Below are 23,174 nucleotides of genomic sequence, written 5' to 3' on the forward strand. Positions count from 1 at the left end.
GTAATGCATTTTTAATGAAATCAGCGAGATTATTACTACAGTATAGCAGACAAATTTCATAAGTGCATATAAATATCAGTTGTCACTCTTAGCCCTTTGATCAAAGCTCTATATGTTTTATTATGGAGGCAAAACATATAATGCTGTGTAATACAAAAATTATTAAAGGATAAATAAATAAATGTTACTCAAAAGCTTGATAGGTTCAATCAATCAGTTAATCAACTAATCAATCAATCAATCAATCAATCAATCAATCAATCAATCAATCAAATCAATCAAATCAATCAATTAATCAGCCAAATATATAAAGTAATGCCTTTAAATGTTGTATTATCTGACCGATTTACTGACATTTTAACACAAATCTCTCTAAGAAATGATGTATTGATAATCATGTAACTCCAAATTTCTTTAAATGTTCATCTTTAAATATTAACAATATAAAAGTTATTCTAACGTTTACATCTAAAAAAGTCATGTGTATCAAACCTGAGGGTGGAGATTTTTACAATTACTAAAAGTCCTTTATTTTCTAAGAAAAAAGAACAAATTTCCATATCAAATATGATACAGGCTTTATAGAATTAAATAATTTCACATGTGGTTGAATCAATGCATTATTGTGATAATGTTTTATTCTCATATTTACTGTATTTTCTTCTACCTGTTGCTCTGTTTTTACTTTTCAGTTGACTCTGTAATTACCTGCCACAATGGGTAAATCCTTGACGAGCTGTCTTCTAGTGCTGTTTATGTGGACTTGCTTAAGTGCCCAGCAAATAGAAGATGCATTGTCTTTTCAGTTTACTCACCCACTTTACAATGTGATGATATATGAAAATTCAGCAGCTAAAACCTTCGTTGAATGTCCCATAAAAATGGGTATTTTAATGATGAACCAGTCTTGGGACATTTGGTACACAATAGAACCCGGTGACCATGACAATTTATTCAAAGCAGAGAAGTATGTTTTGGGCAATTTCTGTTTTTTGCGAATAAGAACCAAAGGAGGGAATTCCGCAACTCTTAATAGAGAAGTAAAAGACGTCTATCTACTGACTGTAAATGCTATCGAAAGACATACAGGTGCTGAAACGCAAACACAAGTTAAAATACAAGTTCTGGACACGAATGATCTCAGACCTCTTTTCTCACCGACTACTTATAGTTTTTTTGCACCTGAAAACTCAGCCGTCAGAACAAGCATAGGCAGAGTTTTTGCCACAGATGCTGACACAGGCACCAATGGAGAGTACTATTTCAGCTTCAAAGAGCGGACTGACATGTTCTCCATTCATCCTACTAGTGGGGTTATAACTCTGACAGGCAAGCTGGATTACTCTGAGGTGGCTCTTTATGAGATTGATGTGTTGGCTGTGGACAGAGGTCTGAAGCTCTACGGGAGCAGCAGCAGCAGTAGCACGGCAAAGCTAAAGGTGCACGTACTGCAGGCCAATGAACATGCACCTGTCATCACAGCTGTCCCTTTAACTCCATGGAACGCAACCAGGGATCCCACTTATGCGTACGTGACTGTGGAGGATGCAGACGAAGGGCAGAATGGCGAGATTGCCTCTTTGAGCATCGTCGCTGGAGATCCGCTCCAGCAGTTCAAAACGTACAGAACAAACCCTGGGAGCAAAGAATACAAAATCAAAGCTGTCAAGGAAGTTGAATGGGAGGGTTATAGTTTTGGCTACAATCTTACATTGCAGGCCAAAGATAAGGGAAATCCTCCGAAGTTTTCCTCAGCGATAGTTGTGAGGGTGAGATCACCTTTTGAATACACAGAAGCTCCTACATTTGAGAAGAGCGTCTATAGAGTTAGTCTGAGTGAGTTTGCGCCACCTCACTCTTCTGTTGTTATGGTCAAAACTGTACAGAAGCATTTGCAGATTAAATACTTGTTGCAATTTAAGATGCAACAACATGAGAATCCATTTGTTATTAATCCAAACACAGGCCTTATTACCACCGTGGCACCTATAAAAGCAGAAAGTGTCAGTCAATATGAATTCAATGTTGTTACAGGTGACAGACGAGCAGTGGCCAAAGTGGTGGTCAGTATAAGTGACGTGAACAATAACGCCCCATCGTTTCAAAAGACTAATTATGAAGCAAGTATCGCTGAACACGTGCCCATAGGAACAAGTGTTTTGACAGTCAGTGCTACCGATAAAGACGATGGAGAAAATGGCTATGTCACCTACAGTACTGTCAATGTGAACAAACAGCCTTTTATAGTGGATTATTTCACCGGTGTCATAAGCACTTCAGAGGATCTAGATTACGAGACAATGGCAAGCAAATTTTCCCTAAGGATTCGAGCCTCAGACTGGGGCTCCCCTTTCCGCCGTGAGGCAGAGACTGTTGTTTCAATCACTCTCACCAACATGAACGATAATAAGCCACACTTTGAGAATATCGATTGTGATGTTACTGTGCCAAGATCTCTAGGGGTCGGCGAACAAATAATAGTAGTGTCTGCCATTGACGCTGATGATCTTGGCGTAGTGCGGTACAGAATTGACAGTGGTAATAACATGAATCTTTTCGAATTGGATTCCAGCTCTGGGGTGCTGACACTTAAAAAGTCGCTGAGGGATGGCGATGCGGTGAAACAGTCTTTCCACCGCCTGCAAATAACTGCCAGCGATGGAGAAATGTCAAGCACTCCTATGTTCCTAAATCTAACAGTTGTTAACGCTTTTAAACATGTCCGCTCCAAATGTGCAGAGACTGGCATTCTGAGAACTTTAGGAAGGCTGTTGCTTTTCGGCTCTAAACGGCCCAGTCGGAAAGAGGCAGAAGATGAATTCGCACACATCCATTCTGTTAACCGTCACACTCCACGCTTTATAGAGTCCACTCCAAATGTAATAGAAGTTAAAGAGGACCTTCCTAGAGGGACAAGCGTAGCACTTCTCAGAGCTGCCGATTCAGACTCTGGCTTCAATGGGAAATTGCTTTTTGTGATCTCAGGGGGAGATTTTGATAGTTGTTTCACGATAGAATCTGACACGGGGTGGCTTAAAGTTTTCGAGCCACTTGATCGAGAAACAACAGACCGCTACACTCTTAACATCACTGTTTATGACCTTGGCTTGCCACAGAAATCCTCATCTCGCATGCTAGAAGTTAACATTTTAGACGTCAATGACAACAGCCCAGAGTTCCTTCAGTCGGAGTATTCAGTGGATATAAGTGAAGACACTGCTATGGCAACAGACATCATTCAGCTTGAAGCAAAAGATAAAGATTTAGGGGTTAATGGACTGGTTAGATACTCGTTTCTTACCAAAACAGACAAATTCGTCATACATGAAGAAACAGGGATTGTAAGTGTTGTGGGTCCACTAGACAGAGAAGCCAATCCGTCATTTGTTTTGAATGTGGCTGCTTTTGATTCAGCAGTTGATGAGCCTAAAATGGTATCAACAGTGTTGTTACGGATTAATTTGGAGGATGTGAATGACAACGCCCCTACGTTTATACCCCAACACTACCATATCAGAATAAGAGAAGACATTCCAGTGGGCACCTTGGTGCTTTGGCTTGAAACTCACGATCCTGACCTTGGCCTGTCCGGACAGGTGAGATTCAGTCTAACAGATGGGGAAGATGGAAGCTTTCAAGTGGATAAAATGACTGGAGCTGTGTATGTCTCTCAGACTCTTGATTTCGAAACAAGACAAGTATATAATCTGACAGCAAAGGCCAAAGACAGAGGCAAGCCAAACCCTTTATCCTCATCCTGCTTTATTCATGTGGAAATTGTGGATGTTAATGAGAACTTGTACCGACCGTCCTTCCCATTCTTCGTGGACTGGGGAGCTGTGAGTGAAGATGCCCCAGCTGGCACCTCTGTTATGAAAGTTACAGCTCGTGATGAGGACGGTGGCAGGGATGGAGAAGTTCGCTACTCCATACGAGGCGGTTCAGGCCTGGGTGTGTTCACCATTGATGAAGAAAGCGGTAAGTTTATCAGTATTTTTGCATTTTTAAAAGAAAAAAACAATCTGTTCTGTGGAAAAATAAGCCTGGCTCATTAGTTGCAAGGATTCAAAACAAAAAAGGCATCAGTAAGTGTTCTTACTGAGAGAATCTACAAACCACATCTGAAAAATATTTTGATTAATTAATGGAAGCTTGTGAATTCATTTTTTTTTCTAGGAAAAAGAGTGCAAGAAATGAAAAGTGCATTATTTATTTATTTATTTAAATGTGGATTTCTTGGTACTGAACACTTACTGTGATTTTTCTATAATTATTTATTAATATTAACTGATGACAGATAGACAGAAGTGTTTGGACACTTTGCATTGTAAACGTTGTTGCATTACAAATACAAATCCATAAAAAAATTAAAATAAATAAAACCAAGTGTCCTTTATATTAAATATAATTTTCAAGCAAAACATTTAAACAAAAAATATTATACTTTAAAAATATTAGTAACATTTTGCAAGGTTAATCTTAATTAATGTTAATTTCCGAATTTACTTATGCATTATTAAAATCACAAGTTGTATTTGTTGAAATTAGTTGAACTAACACTGTGAGCTAACATAAACAAACTGAACAACTGTATTTTTTATTAACTAACATTAACAAAGATTTATAAATAAATGGTGTTATTAATGTATGGTTTATTGTTCGGTAATGTTAGTTAATAAATTAACTAATGTTACACAAATGACACCTTATTGTAAAGTAACTGAAATAACTGATGTATTGTTCAAAATTAAGAAAAAACAATATTTGGACTCTTTCTGGATGTTAGTTGTTAGTGAAATATGTTCATAGAAAATGTAATGAGATATACCTGTAGTTTTTCTGATAGGATCTGAGGAGATGGTTCATACATACACTAAAAATCATATAAGCAACGTTAGAGGTAATGCATTAAAAATAATGCAAGTTACTTAATCAGATTACTTTTTCAAGTTACTAGTAAAGTAACACATTTACTATGAAATATCTGAGATACTTTTTCAAATAAGTAACTCAAGTTACTTTAGTTTTCCATTTAATGATTGACATCTCTCCTGTCATCATGTTGAGAGTAATTGTGAATGAGGTGCAAAGACACTTTCTTCAGTCTGAGACTTATTAATTTCACTTTTGGTGTGAAAGGGGCTTTATAATTAGCAAAAATATAGCAACTGGGATTATTGTTATTAAAAATAAATTAACAAGCTCAGGTGACAAAAAGCAACACAAAAGTAGTGCATTGCATTACTTTTCATAAAAAGTAACTAATTATGAAGTAACGAATATTGTAATGAATTTTAGAAGTGACTTTCCCCAACGCTGGTTGTAAGAAATCTGTAAAATAGCTTAGTGAAGTGAACAACTGGTGGTGTTACTGTGATGCTTGCATATACCATTTTGAAATGTTATCATATATAATAAAATGTATTCATTTTAAGTGTGACTGAAGTGTACAGTATGTTTTGAGGCCACTGTGTGCACTAAAGACATCTAAGAGAGAAAGAATGAAAAACAGAGAGAAAAAGAGGGAAAAACAAAGAGTGATATGCTGGAGACTTTCACCCTGAGGAAAGAGCTTATCAAGTGTTACTGGAGTTGTAGAAGCCACGCCGTTACCTTTAGAAGAAAGCCCACAGCATGAAAGCAGACACTGCCGAGAGACAGACGAACAAAAAGAGCTGCCTCATCTCCTTTTATTCACTCAATATTTTATGTACAATGTCTGCCCTTTACACATTTAATCTTTTATGCAAATGTCCGCGTAATGAATTCTCAATTCCCTGCTAGATAATAGACCCATTTTTTGCTTCTATGTTGATAACAGTTTTCATTTTAAAAGAACATTATTAGCGTTGTGCCAGTCGATTCTACTTTGTATGGTTAATTTCTGCTTCACCCTTATCTAGACTTTAGAGTTTACAATGCAAAACTCTCAGTACCATGTGACATGGTTTTATGGCAGCACCGTTGGTGCTTTCTTAGTCCAAATATTTAAAGTGCGTTTCGCTTTTTAAAGTGCCTAACATGTAGTGCAACATGTTCCTTCTTCTTTTCTTTGTCACAGGCATAATAAGGACACAAGAGATCCTCGATCGTGAGACTACCAATCATTACTGGCTCACAATCTATGCTACAGACCAGGGAATTGTGCCGCTTTCCTCATTCGTGGAGGTCTACATTGAGGTTCAAGATGTCAATGATAATGCTCCACTGACAACAGAGCCTGTGTACTATTCTTCTATATCTGAGAACTCTCCCAGAGACGTCTCTGTCATCCAGATCCAAGCATTTGACCTGGACTCCAAATCAAGGGATAATCTCTCATATAAAATAACCAGTGGAAATCCACAGGGATTTTTCACCATCAACTCCCAGACAGGTACGTTGATACCTCTCATCAAAATCTGCCTATGGATTTGAGTTTTAAAAAAAAGTAAAGAAGGAATTGAATTTTTTTTTTTTACATTTTAAAACCCTGTGTTTGAGTATATACACATATAGAGATACAGTTGAGGTCAAAAGTTTACATACACCTTGCAGAATCTGCAAAATGTTATTATTTATTATTTTACTAAAATAAGAGGGATCATACAAAATGCATGTTATTTTTTATTTAGTACTGACCTGAATAAGATATTTCACATTAAAGACGTTTACATATAGTCCAAAAGAGAAAATAATAGTTCAATTTATAAAAATGACCCTGTTCAAAAGTTTACTTTTGATCCACAGCTGTGTGTTTTTTTTTTTTTTTTGTTTAGTGATAGTTGTTCATGAGTCCTTTGTTAATGACTGTATGATTTGGAGATCCATCTTTTCACACTGAAGACAACTGAGAGACTCATATGCAACTATTACAGAAGGTTCAAACGCTCACTGATGCTTCAGAAAGAAACACAATGCATTAAGAGCTGGGGGGTGAAAACTTTTTGAATTTAATCAGGGTAAATGCAACTTATTTTGTCTTCTGGGAAACATGTAAGTATATTACGTAGCTTCTGAAGGGCAGTACTAAATTAAATGATTATGAAAAATATGATTTTTAGGCAAAATAAAAAAAAAAGCACACATTTTCATTCCGTTCAAAAGTTTCATTCCCCCCCCGGCTCTTCGTCTTTTTGTCCTTCTGGAGCATCAGTGAGCGTTTTAACTTTTTGTAATAGTTGCTTATGAGTCCCTAAATTGTCCTCAGTGTGAAAAGATGGATCTCAAAATCATAAAGTCATTGTTGGAAAGGCTTCAAACACACAAAAATGCTAAAAAACCAAAGAATTTGTGGGACCTGAAGGATTTTTCTGAAAAACAGTGGGCAGTTTAACTGTTCAGGACAAACAAGGGACTATCACTAAGCAAAAGAAAAAAAAGTGGAATACATGTAAATATCTTCAATGTGAAATATCGTATTCAGGTCAGTACTAAATAAAAAAAAACAACTTTAATTTTGTATGATCCCTCTTATTTTGCTAAAAATAATTAACATTTTGCAGATTCTGCAAGGTGTATGTAAACTTTTGACCTCAGCTGTGAAGCTTTCTTAATAAATTGCAACATTTGAGTGCTGCCACGTCCTCACACCTGTGAGGGAGATACAAGTCAAACATTTATGAATAATAATGTTAATGTTCACAAATGTACTTGCAAATAACACATATGCCATATAGGTTTTGACATCTTTCCTGAAGTTTTTCATACAGTATATAGCCATAATTGATATTCACACCAGCTGGTTAATTACATTCACTGAGCAGCACAAGTAATGAATGCAGCTAATTAATTTGACGCGTCAATTGATTTCTCCTCCAACAAATTACTTGCCACACTCAGTCAGCTCATCTTAAAGTCTCAACAGCGCAAGTAAAAAGTTTTTCAAAGGATTTCCATGCCAAAGTCAATCGAACACATTGAACTTAGTTGGTACATTAAGAACGGAATGTTTTTTCAGGAAAAAATTGTGACCGTTCAGATAGCGCTTCAAGGAACAGCAAGCACAGTACACTCTAAACTACGACTCCATTTATGTTTTTTTTTTTTTTTGGCAATACTTGAAGCAATTCAACTCTCTCTGAGGAGAATATACAATTAAGGATAGATTCATCTGTCAAGCCTGAATGTTTCTTTTCTGTGTGTCAAGAGAACAGCTTGAATCTTTTAGTACTGACAGACAGATTTTTCAGTTAGAGACAGAAACATGCTGAACTATACTATTTGTTATGCACAGGGTTGATAACAACAACATCACGGAAACTGGACAGAGAAAAGCAAGCAGAGCATCTTCTTGAAGTAAGCTGCACTCCTGTAACTGTTGACTTTGTATTTGGACAAGTTCATTTGACTTCCACAGAGCATAAAACAAGGCCAAGCTCCAAAAAGGACATAAAAAGCACTGTAAAAGTAGTCTGAATGAAAATGTTCTTTCAAGATGTTGTAATTTAGTGTTTCACTGAAAAAAATGACACCATACAGGTTTAAAATGACACGATGGTGTGCTGTATTGAGTAGATTACTTACAAATTGTAATCTGTTATTGCAAATTACATGACAAAAACTGTAGTTTGTAATGTAATCTGTTACAAGATTTCCCTTTAACTGAATTAATTATAAATAATTTGTTTGGTATTGTGTGAATATGTAATCATGCAATCAATAAAAAAGTAACCATAGCCTGATTACAAGTATTTAAAAATTTAATGTAATCTAATAACAAGTAGTTAATTTTTGAAATCTGATTACATAATCCAGATTACATGTAGGCTAATCAGTTATCACCCAGCAATGATAGTTTTTGGGTGAACTGTTCACGTTGAAGCGATTTTGAAGTTTACATTAAATTGAATACATTTTATGCCTCCCTCATGTTTACTCTGGCAGCAGTTTCTTAAGCTCTCAGGCATGAGATGTGTTTTTTCTTTTTTAACAGATCACTGTTTCGGATGATGGCAGCCCATCCAAGTCTACAGTGGTTCGTGTGATAGTCAGCGTATTGGATGAAAATGACAACAGTCCCCAGTTCTTGGAAAAGAGCTTTAAAATCAAGCTGGTGGAACGACCAGAGGCAGTGGAATGGGAGCCAATTTATCGAGTGATTGCTTATGACAGAGATGAGAGTCCCTCCTCTGATATCTCATACACAATCGAGGAGGCTGAAGAGCATGGGAAATTCTTCATTGAGCCCACAACTGGGTTTGTGCTTTCCAAAGAGGCTTTTGCAGCAGGGGAGTATCATATTCTCACGGTACGTTTATTTCAATTCCTAGTCTCCAAATGGTGTCAGACTTGATAGAGGCGTATTTGTGGCTTCAAATTGAATGAGTACACGCCCTTTCATATTTTTGATCCAAATGCAACTTAAATATTTTGTTAAATAAATTGAATAACACTGTAATTTAAATCTTCAAGAAACAAGAGAAAACACTCACACTGCTCTCTTGCAGATTAAAGCATCAGACAATGGAAGGCCTTCAAAGTCGTCCATCTGTCGGTTGCACATTGAGTGGATTCCAAAGCCTAAGCTGGCTAAACAACCGCTGGCGTTTGAGGAGATTCCGCTTTCATTCTCCGTGATGGAGAGCGATCCAGTGGCCCATATGGTGGGAGTCATCAGCGCTCAGCCACTTGACTCCCCTGTATGGTTTACAATCAAAGGTAAAGATCTAAAAGCTCTACAATCAGCTTTAAAAGAATATTTCCAAAAATGAATATTCTGTCATTTACTCTCCCTCATGTGATTCCAAACCCATATGACTCTCTATCTTCAGTGAAGCACAGCAGGGGAATTTTTCAAGAGTATGGTGGTCTTCTCTATTTCATGCAATCACTATGACTAGAGATTGGACTGGAGCATCCAGCATCAAAAAGGACATAAAAGCATCATTGTTTTCATAAAGTGTCTCATGCACAACATTTTAAACCTACTGTACTATAAAAGACGTATACATATAGTCCACAACAGAAAATAATAGTTGAATTTACAAAAATGACCCTGGTCAAAAGTTTATATACACTTGATTCTTAATACTGTGTTGTAGTGATAGTACATAAGTCCCTTGTTTGTCCTGAACAGTTAAACTACCTGCTGTTCTTCAGAAAAATCCTTCGGGTCCCACAAATTCTTTGGTTTTCCAGCATTTTTGTGTATTTGAACCCTTTCCAACAATGACTGTATGATTTTGAGGTCCATCTTTTTACACTGACAACTGAGGGACTCATTTGCAACTATTACAGAAAGTCCAAATGCTCACTGATGCTTCAGAAGGAAACACAATGCATTAAGGGTGAAAGATGTTTGAATTTGAAGATCAGGGTAAATTGAACTTATTTTGTCTTCTGGGAAATAAGCAAGCAGAATCTTCAGTAGATTCTGAAGGGCAGTGCTAAATGAAAAAAAAAAGGATATTTTGGCAAATTAAGAAAAATGTACACAAGTTTTCACCCCAGCTCTTAATGCAACATGTTTCCTTCTGAAGCATGAAGTGAGCATTTGAAACTTCTGAAATAGTTGCATATGAGTCCCTCAGTTGTCCTCAGTGTGAAAAGATGGATCTCAAAATCATACAGTCATTGTTGGAAAGGGTTCAAATACATGAAAATGATGAAAAGCCAAAGAATTTGTGGGACCTGAAGGATGTTTCTGAAGAACAGCAAGCAGTTTAACTGTTCAGGACAAACAAGGGACTCATGAACAACTATCACTAAACAAAACCAAAAAAACACAGCTGTGGATCATTCAGATAACAAAAGTGTATGTAAACTTTGTAAAAGGTCATATTTATAAATACATCTATTATTTTCTCTTGTGGACTATACGTAAACATCTTTTATGTGAAATATCTTACTCAGATCAGTACTAAATAAAAAATAACATGTATTTTGTATGAGCCCTCTTATTTTGGTAACATAATTAACATTTTGCTGATTTGCAAGGTGTATGTAAACTTTTGACCTCAGCTCAATTTAAGTCTTCTGATCTAAATGAGATGATTAATTGGAAAGATGGCAAATCATTTCATGTTATAGTAACGGTACTTCTATCATGACTAGGTCACATTAATATGAAAAATCTGACCTCATATTGTTTCAAACCTGTGTGTTTCTTTGATCTAACAAGATGTCTGTTTTTTCATCCATACTATGATAATCATTGAGTTCCAGCATTTTCTGGTTTCCAGTGTTCTTTTAAATCTCTCACACAGGCTTGAAATAACATGAGGGTGAGGAAATGATTTTGGGGGATTTGCCTTTATTTAAACTTCATTCCAATTGGGTTCAGAAGACATAGCACACAAATCATGCAGCACTTTTATGGTGCTTTTTGAAGTTTTAAAGCCTCAGTTCTCATTCAAGGTAATTGCACTGGGGGAAAAAATCATTGGTACATTTCTCCATTTATCTTCTGAAGCCAGAACATCATCAGGATTGGAACGACATGAGGGTGAATAAATGGAAATGCATTTTTGGGTGAATTACTCTTTTAAAAGAAAGCAATACATACAATGTTTAGTCATCTGTAGTTTCTATTCTTGATGCTTCAGCTCTTTATTGTTCAATGTTTATTTGATCTTCAATAACCCAACCTTGATTTGGCCCTAATCAGCTTTCAACTAACTAAATGTTTTTTCTTTCCTCCGCCGCCTTCTTGTCTGCCTCCTCTGCTTTTCTACTCTTGCTTCACAAGGAGTCACACATGTTAAAGAGGTTTTTCACATCCTACAGATGGCTTGTGACCTGAGCTGTACAGCAGGTATCTGCTGAGAAATAGAAATATTGCTTTTTAGTTATCTTACAGCTTCACAGAATCTGTATTCTGTGAAAGAGATCTTGCACATTATTTACTTTCTTTGAATGTTTGCTACTTTAATAGCTGATGCAAATGATAGATTATGCAAAAATGACACCTGTTAAAATGCGACCGCTCTCTGTATTTTTACTAACAGGTGGAAACGCTGACAGCCGCTTTGACGTGGAGAGGGCGAGTGGCACAATCTTCATCGCTGGCGCTCTAGATGCTGAACGGCAGTCAAATTACAACCTCACTGTTGAAGCAACAGATGGAACGAGATCTATCAGCACACAGGTGTTTTGTCTTTAATGGCACTTACCAAGAAATTGCCCATGTATTTATAAAACTGGAGCGGTTGAATAATAGATGAAGGATAAGAAAAATGATGCACATCTTTGCTTTTGACAAAAGCATACGCGTGCATCTGTATTGTGACAGGATAATTGTTTTGTTGCTTAGTATTACCTATACATTCCGTCACTGCTCAAATTGCATAAACCATTTAAAATGAACAAGATTACATGCCACACAATAAACGACAGATTCAAATTCGTCAGAAAGCAAACATATCATTTTGCTTTCTCCTAAACGCTTGATATCTTAACCTGTTGATCACGTGTCTAAAAAAGTACAGAATTTAGTTATATCCATTTAATTTCTTTGTCTTGCTACACGTGACAGATCAGATTTAATCTCAGTAGAACATATTTAATTCCATGTCAAAAACGTGATATCTCAACTAGCTGGAATGTGCCCTGCCACCTGCATATTGCAATACTAGACTTGGCTGGACTCGAGCTCTCTGGCTGTCTTTCGAATGTACAGGTTTCCTTTGTCCTTTTGTCATGGTGTGAACATACCTCTCCTTGGGCGATACCTGCATGTATCAGCCAAGCCAGCCAGCCTTATCAGGTCACAGTGCGAGACTCATCCATCAGTGTGAGCAGACCCAGAGGCAAAGAATGATGTGAGAGGGAGTAATGTTTTAAAAGAGAGCTCCGTTTCAGCCCTCAGCCCATCGCTCCTGTTGCAGAGAGCATGCCCTCCAGGAGATTGCACTCAGTACAGTTTGTCATCCCATAATGGGCTTTTTACTTGTGGGCAGTTTCTGTGTGAATTACAGATTTTCATAAATTTCATGACTCCAGTCAAATCATACGCACGTATGTTCTTGTTGCTTGAGTAAACATACCATCCTCCAACAAACATGAGTGTATAGCTAGTATGATGAACTTGAAATATAGTTTTTGGAAATACCTTGCAAAAGTATTCATTTTTTTCACATTTTGTGTTGTTGCAGCATTATGTTAAACTGCTTTAAATTATTTTTTCCCCACATCAATTTACCCTCCATACACCATAATAATGACAAAGCAAAAACCAGATTTGCAAATTTCACAAATGTTTTAAAAATAAAACACTGAAATAAGTACATTGCATAAGTATTCATACCCTTAACTCAGTACATAGTTGAAGCACCTTTACAGCCTCAAGTCTTTTTGGGTATGATGTGACAAGCTTTGCACATCTGCATTTGGCAATTATCTGCCATTCTTTGCCTCACCTTTTCACCTCTCAAGCTCTGTCAGCTTGGATGGGGGCTGGCAGACATTTTCTAGAGTCCTAGTTGTTCCAATCGTCTTCCATTATGGATAACGGAGGCTACATGCTTCTGTGAACCTTCAATGCAGCAGATTTTTTTCTGAACTCTTCCCTAGATAATTCCCTTAACGCTCGTCTTGACCTCAGGACTTGGTTTTTGCTCTGATATACATTTTCAGCTGTTAGACCTTTTCTGAGAGGTGTGTGCCTTTCTAAATCATACTCATTCAAATGAATTTGCCACAGTTTAACTCCACTCGAAGTGTAGTAACATCTAGAAGCAATATGAATGCTCCTGAGCTAAATTTCGAGTGTCCCAGAAAAGGGTATGAATACTTATGCAACAGGATCTTTTCAGTTTTTTATTTTTAATAAATTTGCACAAATGTTAAAAACCTATTTTTTGCTTTGCCATTATGGAGTAGGGAGTGTAGATTGATGTGGGAAAAAAAAGTAATTTAAAGTAGTTTAACATAAGGCAGCAACATAACAAAATGTGAAAAAAAATGAAGGGGTATGAATAATTTCACAAGGCACTGTATGCAACAGCTGAATTTTTCCCATTTGTTTCTCAACTGATCTCAATGCCACTATGGTTGCTAAACATAATAATATATAATATAATAACTGTATAATCCAGTGTATAATAACTTGTTTTTCTAAAGAAACATTGTCCAACAGCGACACCAGCAGGTAAAGTTACAGCGTTTACATCGTGATATGATAAGGTTATGTTCGGATGTGATTGCGAATGCGATATATCCCGCCTCTTGAATTTGTGCGCACTTTGTTACGTCAAAAAACTTAAAATTGGCATGAAAACATGATCTGTGGGAGTTTTTGAAGAATAACTACACTGGTGAAATTTATAGTAAATCTGTGTTTGAGACCAATATTTACTGAAGTTTGATGACTGATGGTCTGAAAAAAAGAAAAAAAAAAGTTAAAAGAGTTAAATAAAAAGAATAGCTAAACATAAGTTCACAAATAAATTATATTGTTTAAAGTGTTACTGCCTTGAGTTATTATTTTCGAAATAAATGTAAAATAAATAAATAATACTAAAAGCACTTGATTAGATTTATACTTGGTTTTAATAAACAGAACATTGATTACATTGTTAATGTAAAAATATAAAATTATTTTTTTTTTCTTTTCTTTTTCTGATAGTGTAAGAAATGTTTATTTAACCAATAAAACTTAAATAAAATGTGGTTTTAGAGAAAAAAAAGAAAAGAAAAAACTTTATTATACTTTATTTTTAAAAATATAATATAATATAATCTTTTAACCTCATGAAGCCTGACAATAATAGTCATGATACACAGCCTGATAATTTTCACATTATTTTTCAACAAACAAAACATACTGAAATATCACTAACAATATAAAATACAATATAAAAAAGCTCACAACAAATAACCTGAAGGTTTTTTTCTTTTAGAATTATTATGAAGGCATTTTACTTGGTACAAAAATTATAACTTATAAATCAGACAACAGAATTTTAGTAAATTTAAAGACCTTAAAAAATGGTGCATTAAATATGATACAGAAGTGCTTTTTAGAGTTACTATAAATGCATATATGCTGTATTTAAACTCTGTGGTTTGTCTTTGTTAAACAGGTCATAATTCAAGTTATCGACACAAATGAACACCGCCCTCAGTTTGGCCAAAACCAATATGAGATAAGTATTCCAGAGGAAACTCTGCCTGGTATGAAGATATTGGAAATAAATGCAACAGATAAAGATGAGAACAACAAATTATCCTACACACTGTTGAGCAGCACAGACTTGTTCAGTCTGAAAAAGTTTCGTCTTGATCCTGGAACGGGCTTTCTGTACACCGCTGAAAACCTGGACCAGGAAACCATACACAGACACATCCTCACAGTAATGGTAAGGCCATGTATAATCTTTTTTGTCCTCTACATTATGCATTAGAAAAAGAACTGCATAATAAATTACCATCTGGTTGTTACAGTATGCCATTTTATTCCAGGTTAGGGATCAAGGTGTGCCTGTGAAGAGTAATGTTGTGAGAGTGATCATCAACGTAGAGGACAGTAATGACAATGCACCGTGGTTCACCAGCTCTCAGTACACCGCCTGTGTGTTTGAGACAGCTGCGATTGGTTCATCTGTGTTACAGGTCACCGCTCTGGACAAAGACAAAGGCATAAATGCTGAAATCCTCTACAGCATAGATTCAGGTACAGCATAGCTCTAATAAAACTGCATTAATATACAAATAGAATTGCTTTGTCAATGGCTAATGAGATAATCAACAAAATTATGTTTCTTTATGTGTCTTTTCCCTTTCTCTGATGGTATAGGAAATCTTGGAAATTCCTTCAACATTGATCAATCTTCAGGCATTGTATCAGTTGCAAGAGAACTTGATCGTGAATACAAAGATCAATATGAATTGATAATTAAAGCAACAGATAAAGGACAACCACCTCTCAGTGTGGTTACAACCGTCAAGATCACGGTCACCATCTCGGATGATACCAACCCAAAGTTCCCTTTCAATTCAATATCAGCTGAAATCAGCGAATCTGTCCCAGTTGGGAGTTTTATAACTTTAGTCTCAGCCTTCAGTCAATCAACCATGTACTATCAGATCAAAGAAGGAAATGTGAACAGTGCGTTTGACGTCAATCCAAACTCTGGTGCTGTCATCACAAGGAAAAAACTGGACTTTGAAACTCTTTCGTCATATAAACTGATTGTGCAAGGGTCAGACATGACCGAAAGGTCAAGCAGTGTCACAGTAAACATTCAGCTAAAGGATGAAAATGACAATCCTCCTGTTTTCACTCAAGCTGAATTTACCGGCTTCATCAGCGAGTCAGCGATTGTCAGAAGTGTAGTTCTGACTTCTAAAAATGTTCCGCTTGTTGTTCGCGCAACAGATGCTGATCAGCACTCAAACGCCAGGCTTGTTTATGAGATTGTTGAGCCATATGTTCATAACTATTTTTCAATTGATTCTGGCACCGGAGCTATTCAAACTCTCAGCAACTTGGATTATGAGCAGAGAAAGGTGTTTAACTTCAGAGTTCAGGTTCATGATACTGGAATTCCATGTTTGTTTGCTCGAAACACTGCTAATGTGACTATATATGTTATTAACATCAATGACTGTGCTCCAAAATTCACTCAGGAGTCATATGAGACAACACTTCTCCTTCCAACCTACAAAGGAGTTAAAGTAACAACCGTAAAGGCTACAGATGAGGACTCACTGCCAGACACCAAACTGCGCTTTGAACTTGTCGATGGCAACATAGGTAACAAATTCCTGCTTGATTCAACTTCAGGTGACATTTTTGTACGAAATGCTACACAGTTGCGGAGCACGTACAGACTGACGCTCAGAGTCTCTGATGGAAGCTTTACTGGGACTGCAACTGTTAAAGTCAGCGTTAAAGAAAATAAAGGTCACAATCTGAAGTTCACTCAAGAAATTTTCACCGCCTATGTGGAGGAAAACTTAGAGGAGAAGAAAACCCTGGCAATACTCTCTGTGGTTGGAAATAGAGTCAACGAGCCTTTGTTTTATTCTATTCTCAACCCTAACTGCAAATTTGAAATTGGACGCACATCTGGAGTGCTCTTCTCCACAGGCGTCCCGTTTGATCGTGAGGAGCAGGATTCATTTGAAATCTTTGTGGAGGTTTCAAAAGAGACAAGGTTAAACGGCACCGCCCATGTGCTTGTGAGAGTGCATGTTGAAGACGTGAATGATAATGCCCCCGTCTTTGTAGATCAGCCCTATAATGTCATCGTTCCGACTGACAAAACCGTAGGTTCGGTTTTCAAGAAGGTGGCCAGTGTGGACAAAGACATTGGCAGAAACGCAGAGGTTATGTACTATTTGAAAGGACATGATAAATATTTTCAGGTAAGCCCTTCTGGAGAAATCTCTCTTAAGAGACCTCTTGAGCTCAAAAGCATTGGAAAATTTGTTATTAACATCACTGCACAAGACGGAGGCGAACCACCATTGTCTTCAAAAGCAGAGGTTGTTATTTCAGTGGTGAACAAAGCCACGCCAGTGTTTGAAAGACCATTTTACAAAACTGAAATCCCTGAGAATGTCCAATTACGTACTTCTATACTCCAAACTGTGGTTAATGAATCTACAGGACCTCATACGGTCTACAGCATCTGTGGGGGAAACCCATTCAATCAGTTCAACATTGATTTCAATTCGGGACTCATTGAAGTCATCCAGCCGTTGGATTATGAGGCTCATCCTGCATATCGGTTATGCATCCAAGCGACAGACTCTCTAACCGGGGCCAACTCTGATGTTTTTGTAGATATCATATTGGAAGACGTCAACGACAATGCACCCAAATTCGAAGCGGCAGTGTATAACATCAGCATCTCTGAATCTGTTGTAATTGGAGCCTCTGTGCTACAAGTGAAAGCCATGGACTCTGACACGGGAAGCAATGCAATATTGTTTTATCAGCTGTATGAAAAGGATGGAGGCACTTCAGATCACTTCAGAATAGATGTTGAGACTGGAGTCATTTGGACTGCGAGACTATTGGACCACGAAACCCAAACACAGCATGAACTTATTGTAAAAGCAGTTGACCATGGAGCGTTTCAGCAGTCTGCTGAGGTCCAAGTGATCATATACGTAACAGATCTTAATGACAACCCGCCTGTTTTCACACAGAAGCTTTATAATGCCACCATAAGTACAATTTCTTCTCCAGGGCGGCTTGTGACCTGTGTTAAAGCATATGATGCTGACAGCCGTGGAACTAGTCAGCTTAAGTATGCTATTTTGTCTGGAAATGACAACAGTATCTTTGCCATTGATGCATCAAGTGGAGAAATTGTGATTGCCAACATCGGCCAACAGTCTCTTAGGCACTTCTACAGCTTAATTTTGTCTGTAACTGATGGTGTTTTTAGAAGTACCGCTGAGGCAAACATCTATGTGATGGGTGAGAACAGCCACAGGCCATCATTTACCCAGGATGAGTATGTTATTGAGCTCGCTGAGAACTCTCCAGTTGGTACAATTGTTGGACAAGTCAAAGCCATTGACAAAGACCCAGGGATATATGGAGAGTTGACATTCTTCATTGTAAATGATATCGCCAGGGATAAATTTACTATCAGTGATGATGGCTGGATTCACACAGTGGAGAGTTTTGACAGAGAAAACTCAGACGAGAAAACAATGACCATCAGTTTAATGGCTAAAGATGGCGGTGGTCGATTAGGCTTTTGTACCGTTATTGTAATTCTCTCTGACGTGAATGACAATACACCCAAATTCATGCTTTCAGAATATAAAGTTACGGTGCCCAGAGATGCTCCCAGTGGAACAACGGTGATCAAAACATCTGCAGTAGATGAAGATGAGGGAAGTAACGCTGAAATCATTTACACTATTGACTCTGAGATAGGGCACTTTGAAATTCATCCACTTAGTGGGGCAATTGTCACAAAGGAAAGTCTAATTGGACTGGAAAATGGCCTCTATTCCTTATTTGTGAAGGCTAAAGATTCTGGAAGCCCACCAAGGCAATCTGTTATCCCAGTTTCAATTAGAATAGTTCCCCCTGAAACATCAATCCCAAAGTTTGCAGAGCCGTCACTGTGGCTGGAGCTTTCAGAAGACCTGGCTGTCGGAAGTGAGATGGATATCTTCCAAACCGAGAATGAGCGGCCTGTGATCTACAGCCTTGTTGGTGGAAACACCCCTGAGAGCAACAAAGATGGTGTCTTTGCTATTGACAGCCGTACTGGAAAGCTTACACTCACAAAAAGACTTGACTATGAAACTATTAAACAGTATCAGCTTGCAGTGCAAGTCCGAGATGCTGAAGATGGCATGGAAATTGTCTCAATTATAGATGTGAGTATCCATCTCAAGGATGTTAATGACAACAGCCCACAGTTTGACTCCTACCCCTACCAGTCATATATTGTTGAAAATCTTCTAAAAGGGGCGTCAGTAGTGCAAGTCAAAGCCACCGATCTAGATTCCTGGATGAATGGTCAAGTCACTTATAATCTGGATGAAATCCAGGAGCATTCTGATGTTCTGGAGATGTTTGCAGTGGACTGTGAGACGGGCTGGATAACCACCCTCAGAGAGATTGATAGAGAAAAGACAGACCGATATCGAGTCACAGTGCTGGCCACAGACCGAGCCCAGGGGCTGCAGATGACAGGCACTACTGTTGTAGAAGTGACCGTTTTGGACACAAACGACAACCCTCCGTTATTTACAGAAGCATTTTTTAAAGGCACTGTGAGAGAAGATGAATCTAAACCAGACACAGTTGTCACTATTCTCAGCTATACTGATTCTGACAGTGAGGAGGCCAACAGGAGGTTCAGCTGCTTTATCACAGGTACACTGTCCATGCTACTAAGTGAAACCAGTGAGATTCATTAAACTGAAGAGATCGCCATAATTGTTATCATTTACTCTGAAATACAGAAGCTTGTTTCAGTTACTAAAAAAAAAATAAAAAAAGGTAACTGCAACTTTTTATCTAACAGTTTTTTTTAGAATTGTGAGATTATATAAATTCTGAGAAAAATGTCAGAATTGCGAGTTTATATCATAAATCTGAGAAAAAAAGTCAGAATTGTGAGTTTATATAAATTCTAAGAAAAAAGTCCGAATTTGACTTTATATCACACAATTCTAAGAAAAAGAATCTGAATTGTGAGTTTATATCACAATTCTCAGAAAAAAGTAATTGCGAGTTAAGTCAGAATTAAGTATATATTATGCAATTCTGACAAAAAAGTCAGAGTTGTGAGTTTATATCACAATTTTAAGACAAAATAATCTAAATTATGAGTTTGTCACAATTCTGAGAAATAGATCAGAATTGTGCGTTCTTACGCAATTCTGAGAAAAAAAAGTCAAAATTGTGAGTTTATGTCATGCGATTCTGAGAAAAAATCTAAATAGTGAGTTTATATCACAATTCTGAGAAAAATGTCAGAATTGTGAGTTCTTATTATGTAATTCTGAGAAAAAAGTCAGAATTGTAAGTTTATATCATGCAATTTTGAGAACAATGTCAGAATTGTCAGTTTATACCACAAAATTCTGAGAAAAATGTCAGAAATTGAGTTTATATCTTGCAGTTCTGAGAAAAAAATGTCAGAATTGCAAATTTGTATCATGCAATTCTGAGATAAGTCAGAACTGTGAGAAGAAGAAAAAAATCGCAATTACTTTTAGAATTTTTTATTCAGTGGTGGAAATGGGCTTCCATAGTGAAGAACCCAGAAATCAAACCATACAGTTTTTACACTATAATTGTAGTGTTCATCAATCCATTAATCATCTAAAGCAACACTTGCTTAAATATAAAGGCAGTTATATTTTTTTCATTTAAGATGTGTTTATATTGTGTTGAATTAATCAAGTTAAATATTATGCATATCATTAACAGTATTTTTATTTTTGGGTGAACTATCCCTTTAACTTTGACAGCCCTACAAATACATGGTGTAATCCCCTTGCAGCCACTGGAAAAGTGAGAAACAGACCAACATTTTATTTTTAGGTGAACTGTCCCTTTAAAGAAACTTGTATTGACATTTCAACCTGATCTTTTGGGAGGTGTTTATTAACCTTTGGATAGTCAGCAAAGAAATTACAGAGCTAATGCCAGAAACTAAATTGCTGGATGTTATGAATAATCTATGATATGTATATGAGTGTTCTGTATAATACCGTCGCTGATTAGAGATATTCAGAGCATCTTGTTATTGTCCTCTGTTTCATTACATCGCCTGATTAGTATCTTATATGCATCTAGAAATACAATGAATCCCCAAGCTGTTGAGAATGATGCTAAACGCATGATGATTTGACTGCTAATCTTCTTATTAAATATTTCTGATTAGACCAAAGTTAATTTTTCCTTGTTTAATGTATTCAGGTGGAGACCCACAGGGCCTGTTTGATGTGAAGCACACAGATGGTGTTTGGGTGGTCGCTGTCAGCAAAACCCTGGACAGGGAGGAGAGAGATTTCTATCTTTTAAACATCACAGCCACTGATGGCACCTTTGAGACAAAGGCTACCGTAGAGATCACTGTCCTTGATGCAAATGACAACAGTCCTGTTTGTGAGAAGGCATGATGTGTATATTCATTAGCCCCTGAGCACTTTACTCTGAACTGTGCAGAGAACTTTTAATTAATACTTTTTAGACACGTTACACATAGACACATTTTTCACAGAGAATTGTGACTTCTGCAGTGTCAGTTTAAATTGAAATTCAGTTTCTTTCTCAGGATGTGTATACTCAAAGTGTTCCTGAAGATGCACTTGTCGGAAGACAAATTCTTCAAGTCTCAGCCACTGATGCAGATATCCAGTCAAATGCGGAAATCACGTACCAGCTGAGTGGGGGTGGAGCTGAATCATTCACAGTTGATGCCAAAACAGGTAAAAATGAACAAATGGGAACTATATAGTCATTTAGACTGCATTTTTATCTAAAGCAAGAGGTTAAGTGTCTGTTTCAAGGACATAATGGCAGTAGCTCATTGATCACTCCTTGCCTGGTTCAAGCTCACAACTTTGCGATTATCGTTCCTGATCTGTATCGACTTTAATGTGTTCAGTGTTTAATGTGAATAGCAAAGAAGAACTCTCTAAGATGTAAGTAAGAGGGCTGGGTAAAAAATATTGATTTCTCTATTTTAATAGATTCTACATTTAAGAAAATATATTGATTCTTAAATCCCAGGAATTGTTTAGTCTAGCCTGTTTCAGTTAATGAAGGGAAATTGTAGCGCACATCCCATCTAAAAAAATCACAATAAGTTTTATGCTTTGTTATTTGTGGTATGAAACTGTTTCAGATTAAAAATTTTGTTCATTTTATTACAATATTCAAATAATAAATGCCGTTTTGACACTGTTTAATGTGGAGTGACAGATCAGCATGAAGTGCATGTGAACTAATCATATCCGCTGCTTTTATACCAGTTTCAGCACAAAATAAACATGAATAAACAGGTATGTTAAAAGAAAGAGTACAACATACTGAAATCCGTATTCTGTCTCGTGTAATCGCTTAATCAGTGTTTTAACTGCAGAAAGACATCAATATAACAACTTGTAAACAATGTCCCATAAAGTCACATTTACTTTACAAAAACGTATTTTGGTGACCATAAACTCGTTAGTCAGCTAGAGAAATTAACTCTGGAGAGGAGAATTTTGCTAAATATATGTACCACATAACATATTCATTGTAGTTTTTACCGTTCTTCAATGTTTAAATAATGTTTGAATACATTTGTCAGGTTTTTGTGCTAGACACCTTTTAAATGTCATTTCAAAAAAATGAATTGGAGTGGAAATATAGTTATGCAACTGTAACAATATTTCTGTCATAACAACTCTCTGAAAAGTTTAGCATGGTAATGGATATGACAGTGTTAATGTATTTGGTCTTGGCAGGATAGATCTGCTACGATGCTGCTGCTGCTGTTGGTTATTGCTGTAGTTGTAGATTATTGCTGCTGCTGCAAACAAGTACAGAACTTGGTACTGCTAAAGCATACGGTGCTGTGAGTATTTAAGACATACTGCTGCTGCACAAATAGCATAAAATAACCCTTAGCAGATTTATTCAGGTGGAGCTGGGGAAGGTGGAGGGTTTCAGAGGAACTCTGAAAGCGCGCTGCGAAATGCCCAAGTGAATGCTACCAGCCATTTAAATAGCTGCAAGCTGCAAGCTCATTGGTTGTGTACGCAACATGAACCAATCA

At 36.9% G+C, this 23,174-nt stretch overlaps 1 protein-coding gene across 1 annotated transcript in view; it reads left to right on the forward strand.

Moving 5' to 3' along the window:
* Positions 1-716: 716 nt before the first annotated feature.
* The window catches only part of fat1b (FAT atypical cadherin 1b), a 47,516-nt gene continuing 25,058 nt past the window's right edge, over positions 717-23,174 (forward strand). Inside the window, exons 1-12 of the mRNA XM_073821106.1 lie at positions 717-3,978; positions 6,062-6,376; positions 8,216-8,277; positions 8,915-9,229; positions 9,429-9,639; positions 11,669-11,734; positions 11,928-12,067; positions 15,003-15,278; positions 15,382-15,592; positions 15,716-19,774; positions 21,329-21,525; positions 21,687-21,840. Of these exons, the coding sequence (XP_073677207.1) occupies positions 717-3,978; positions 6,062-6,376; positions 8,216-8,277; positions 8,915-9,229; positions 9,429-9,639; positions 11,669-11,734; positions 11,928-12,067; positions 15,003-15,278; positions 15,382-15,592; positions 15,716-19,774; positions 21,329-21,525; positions 21,687-21,840 (9,268 nt within the window). The remainder of the gene's footprint in view (positions 3,979-6,061; positions 6,377-8,215; positions 8,278-8,914; positions 9,230-9,428; positions 9,640-11,668; positions 11,735-11,927; positions 12,068-15,002; positions 15,279-15,381; positions 15,593-15,715; positions 19,775-21,328; positions 21,526-21,686; positions 21,841-23,174) is intronic.

This window comes from Garra rufa, chromosome 16 (genome assembly GCF_049309525.1).
Source record: "Garra rufa chromosome 16, GarRuf1.0, whole genome shotgun sequence".
Classification (NCBI taxonomy): domain Eukaryota; kingdom Metazoa; phylum Chordata; class Actinopteri; order Cypriniformes; family Cyprinidae; genus Garra; species Garra rufa.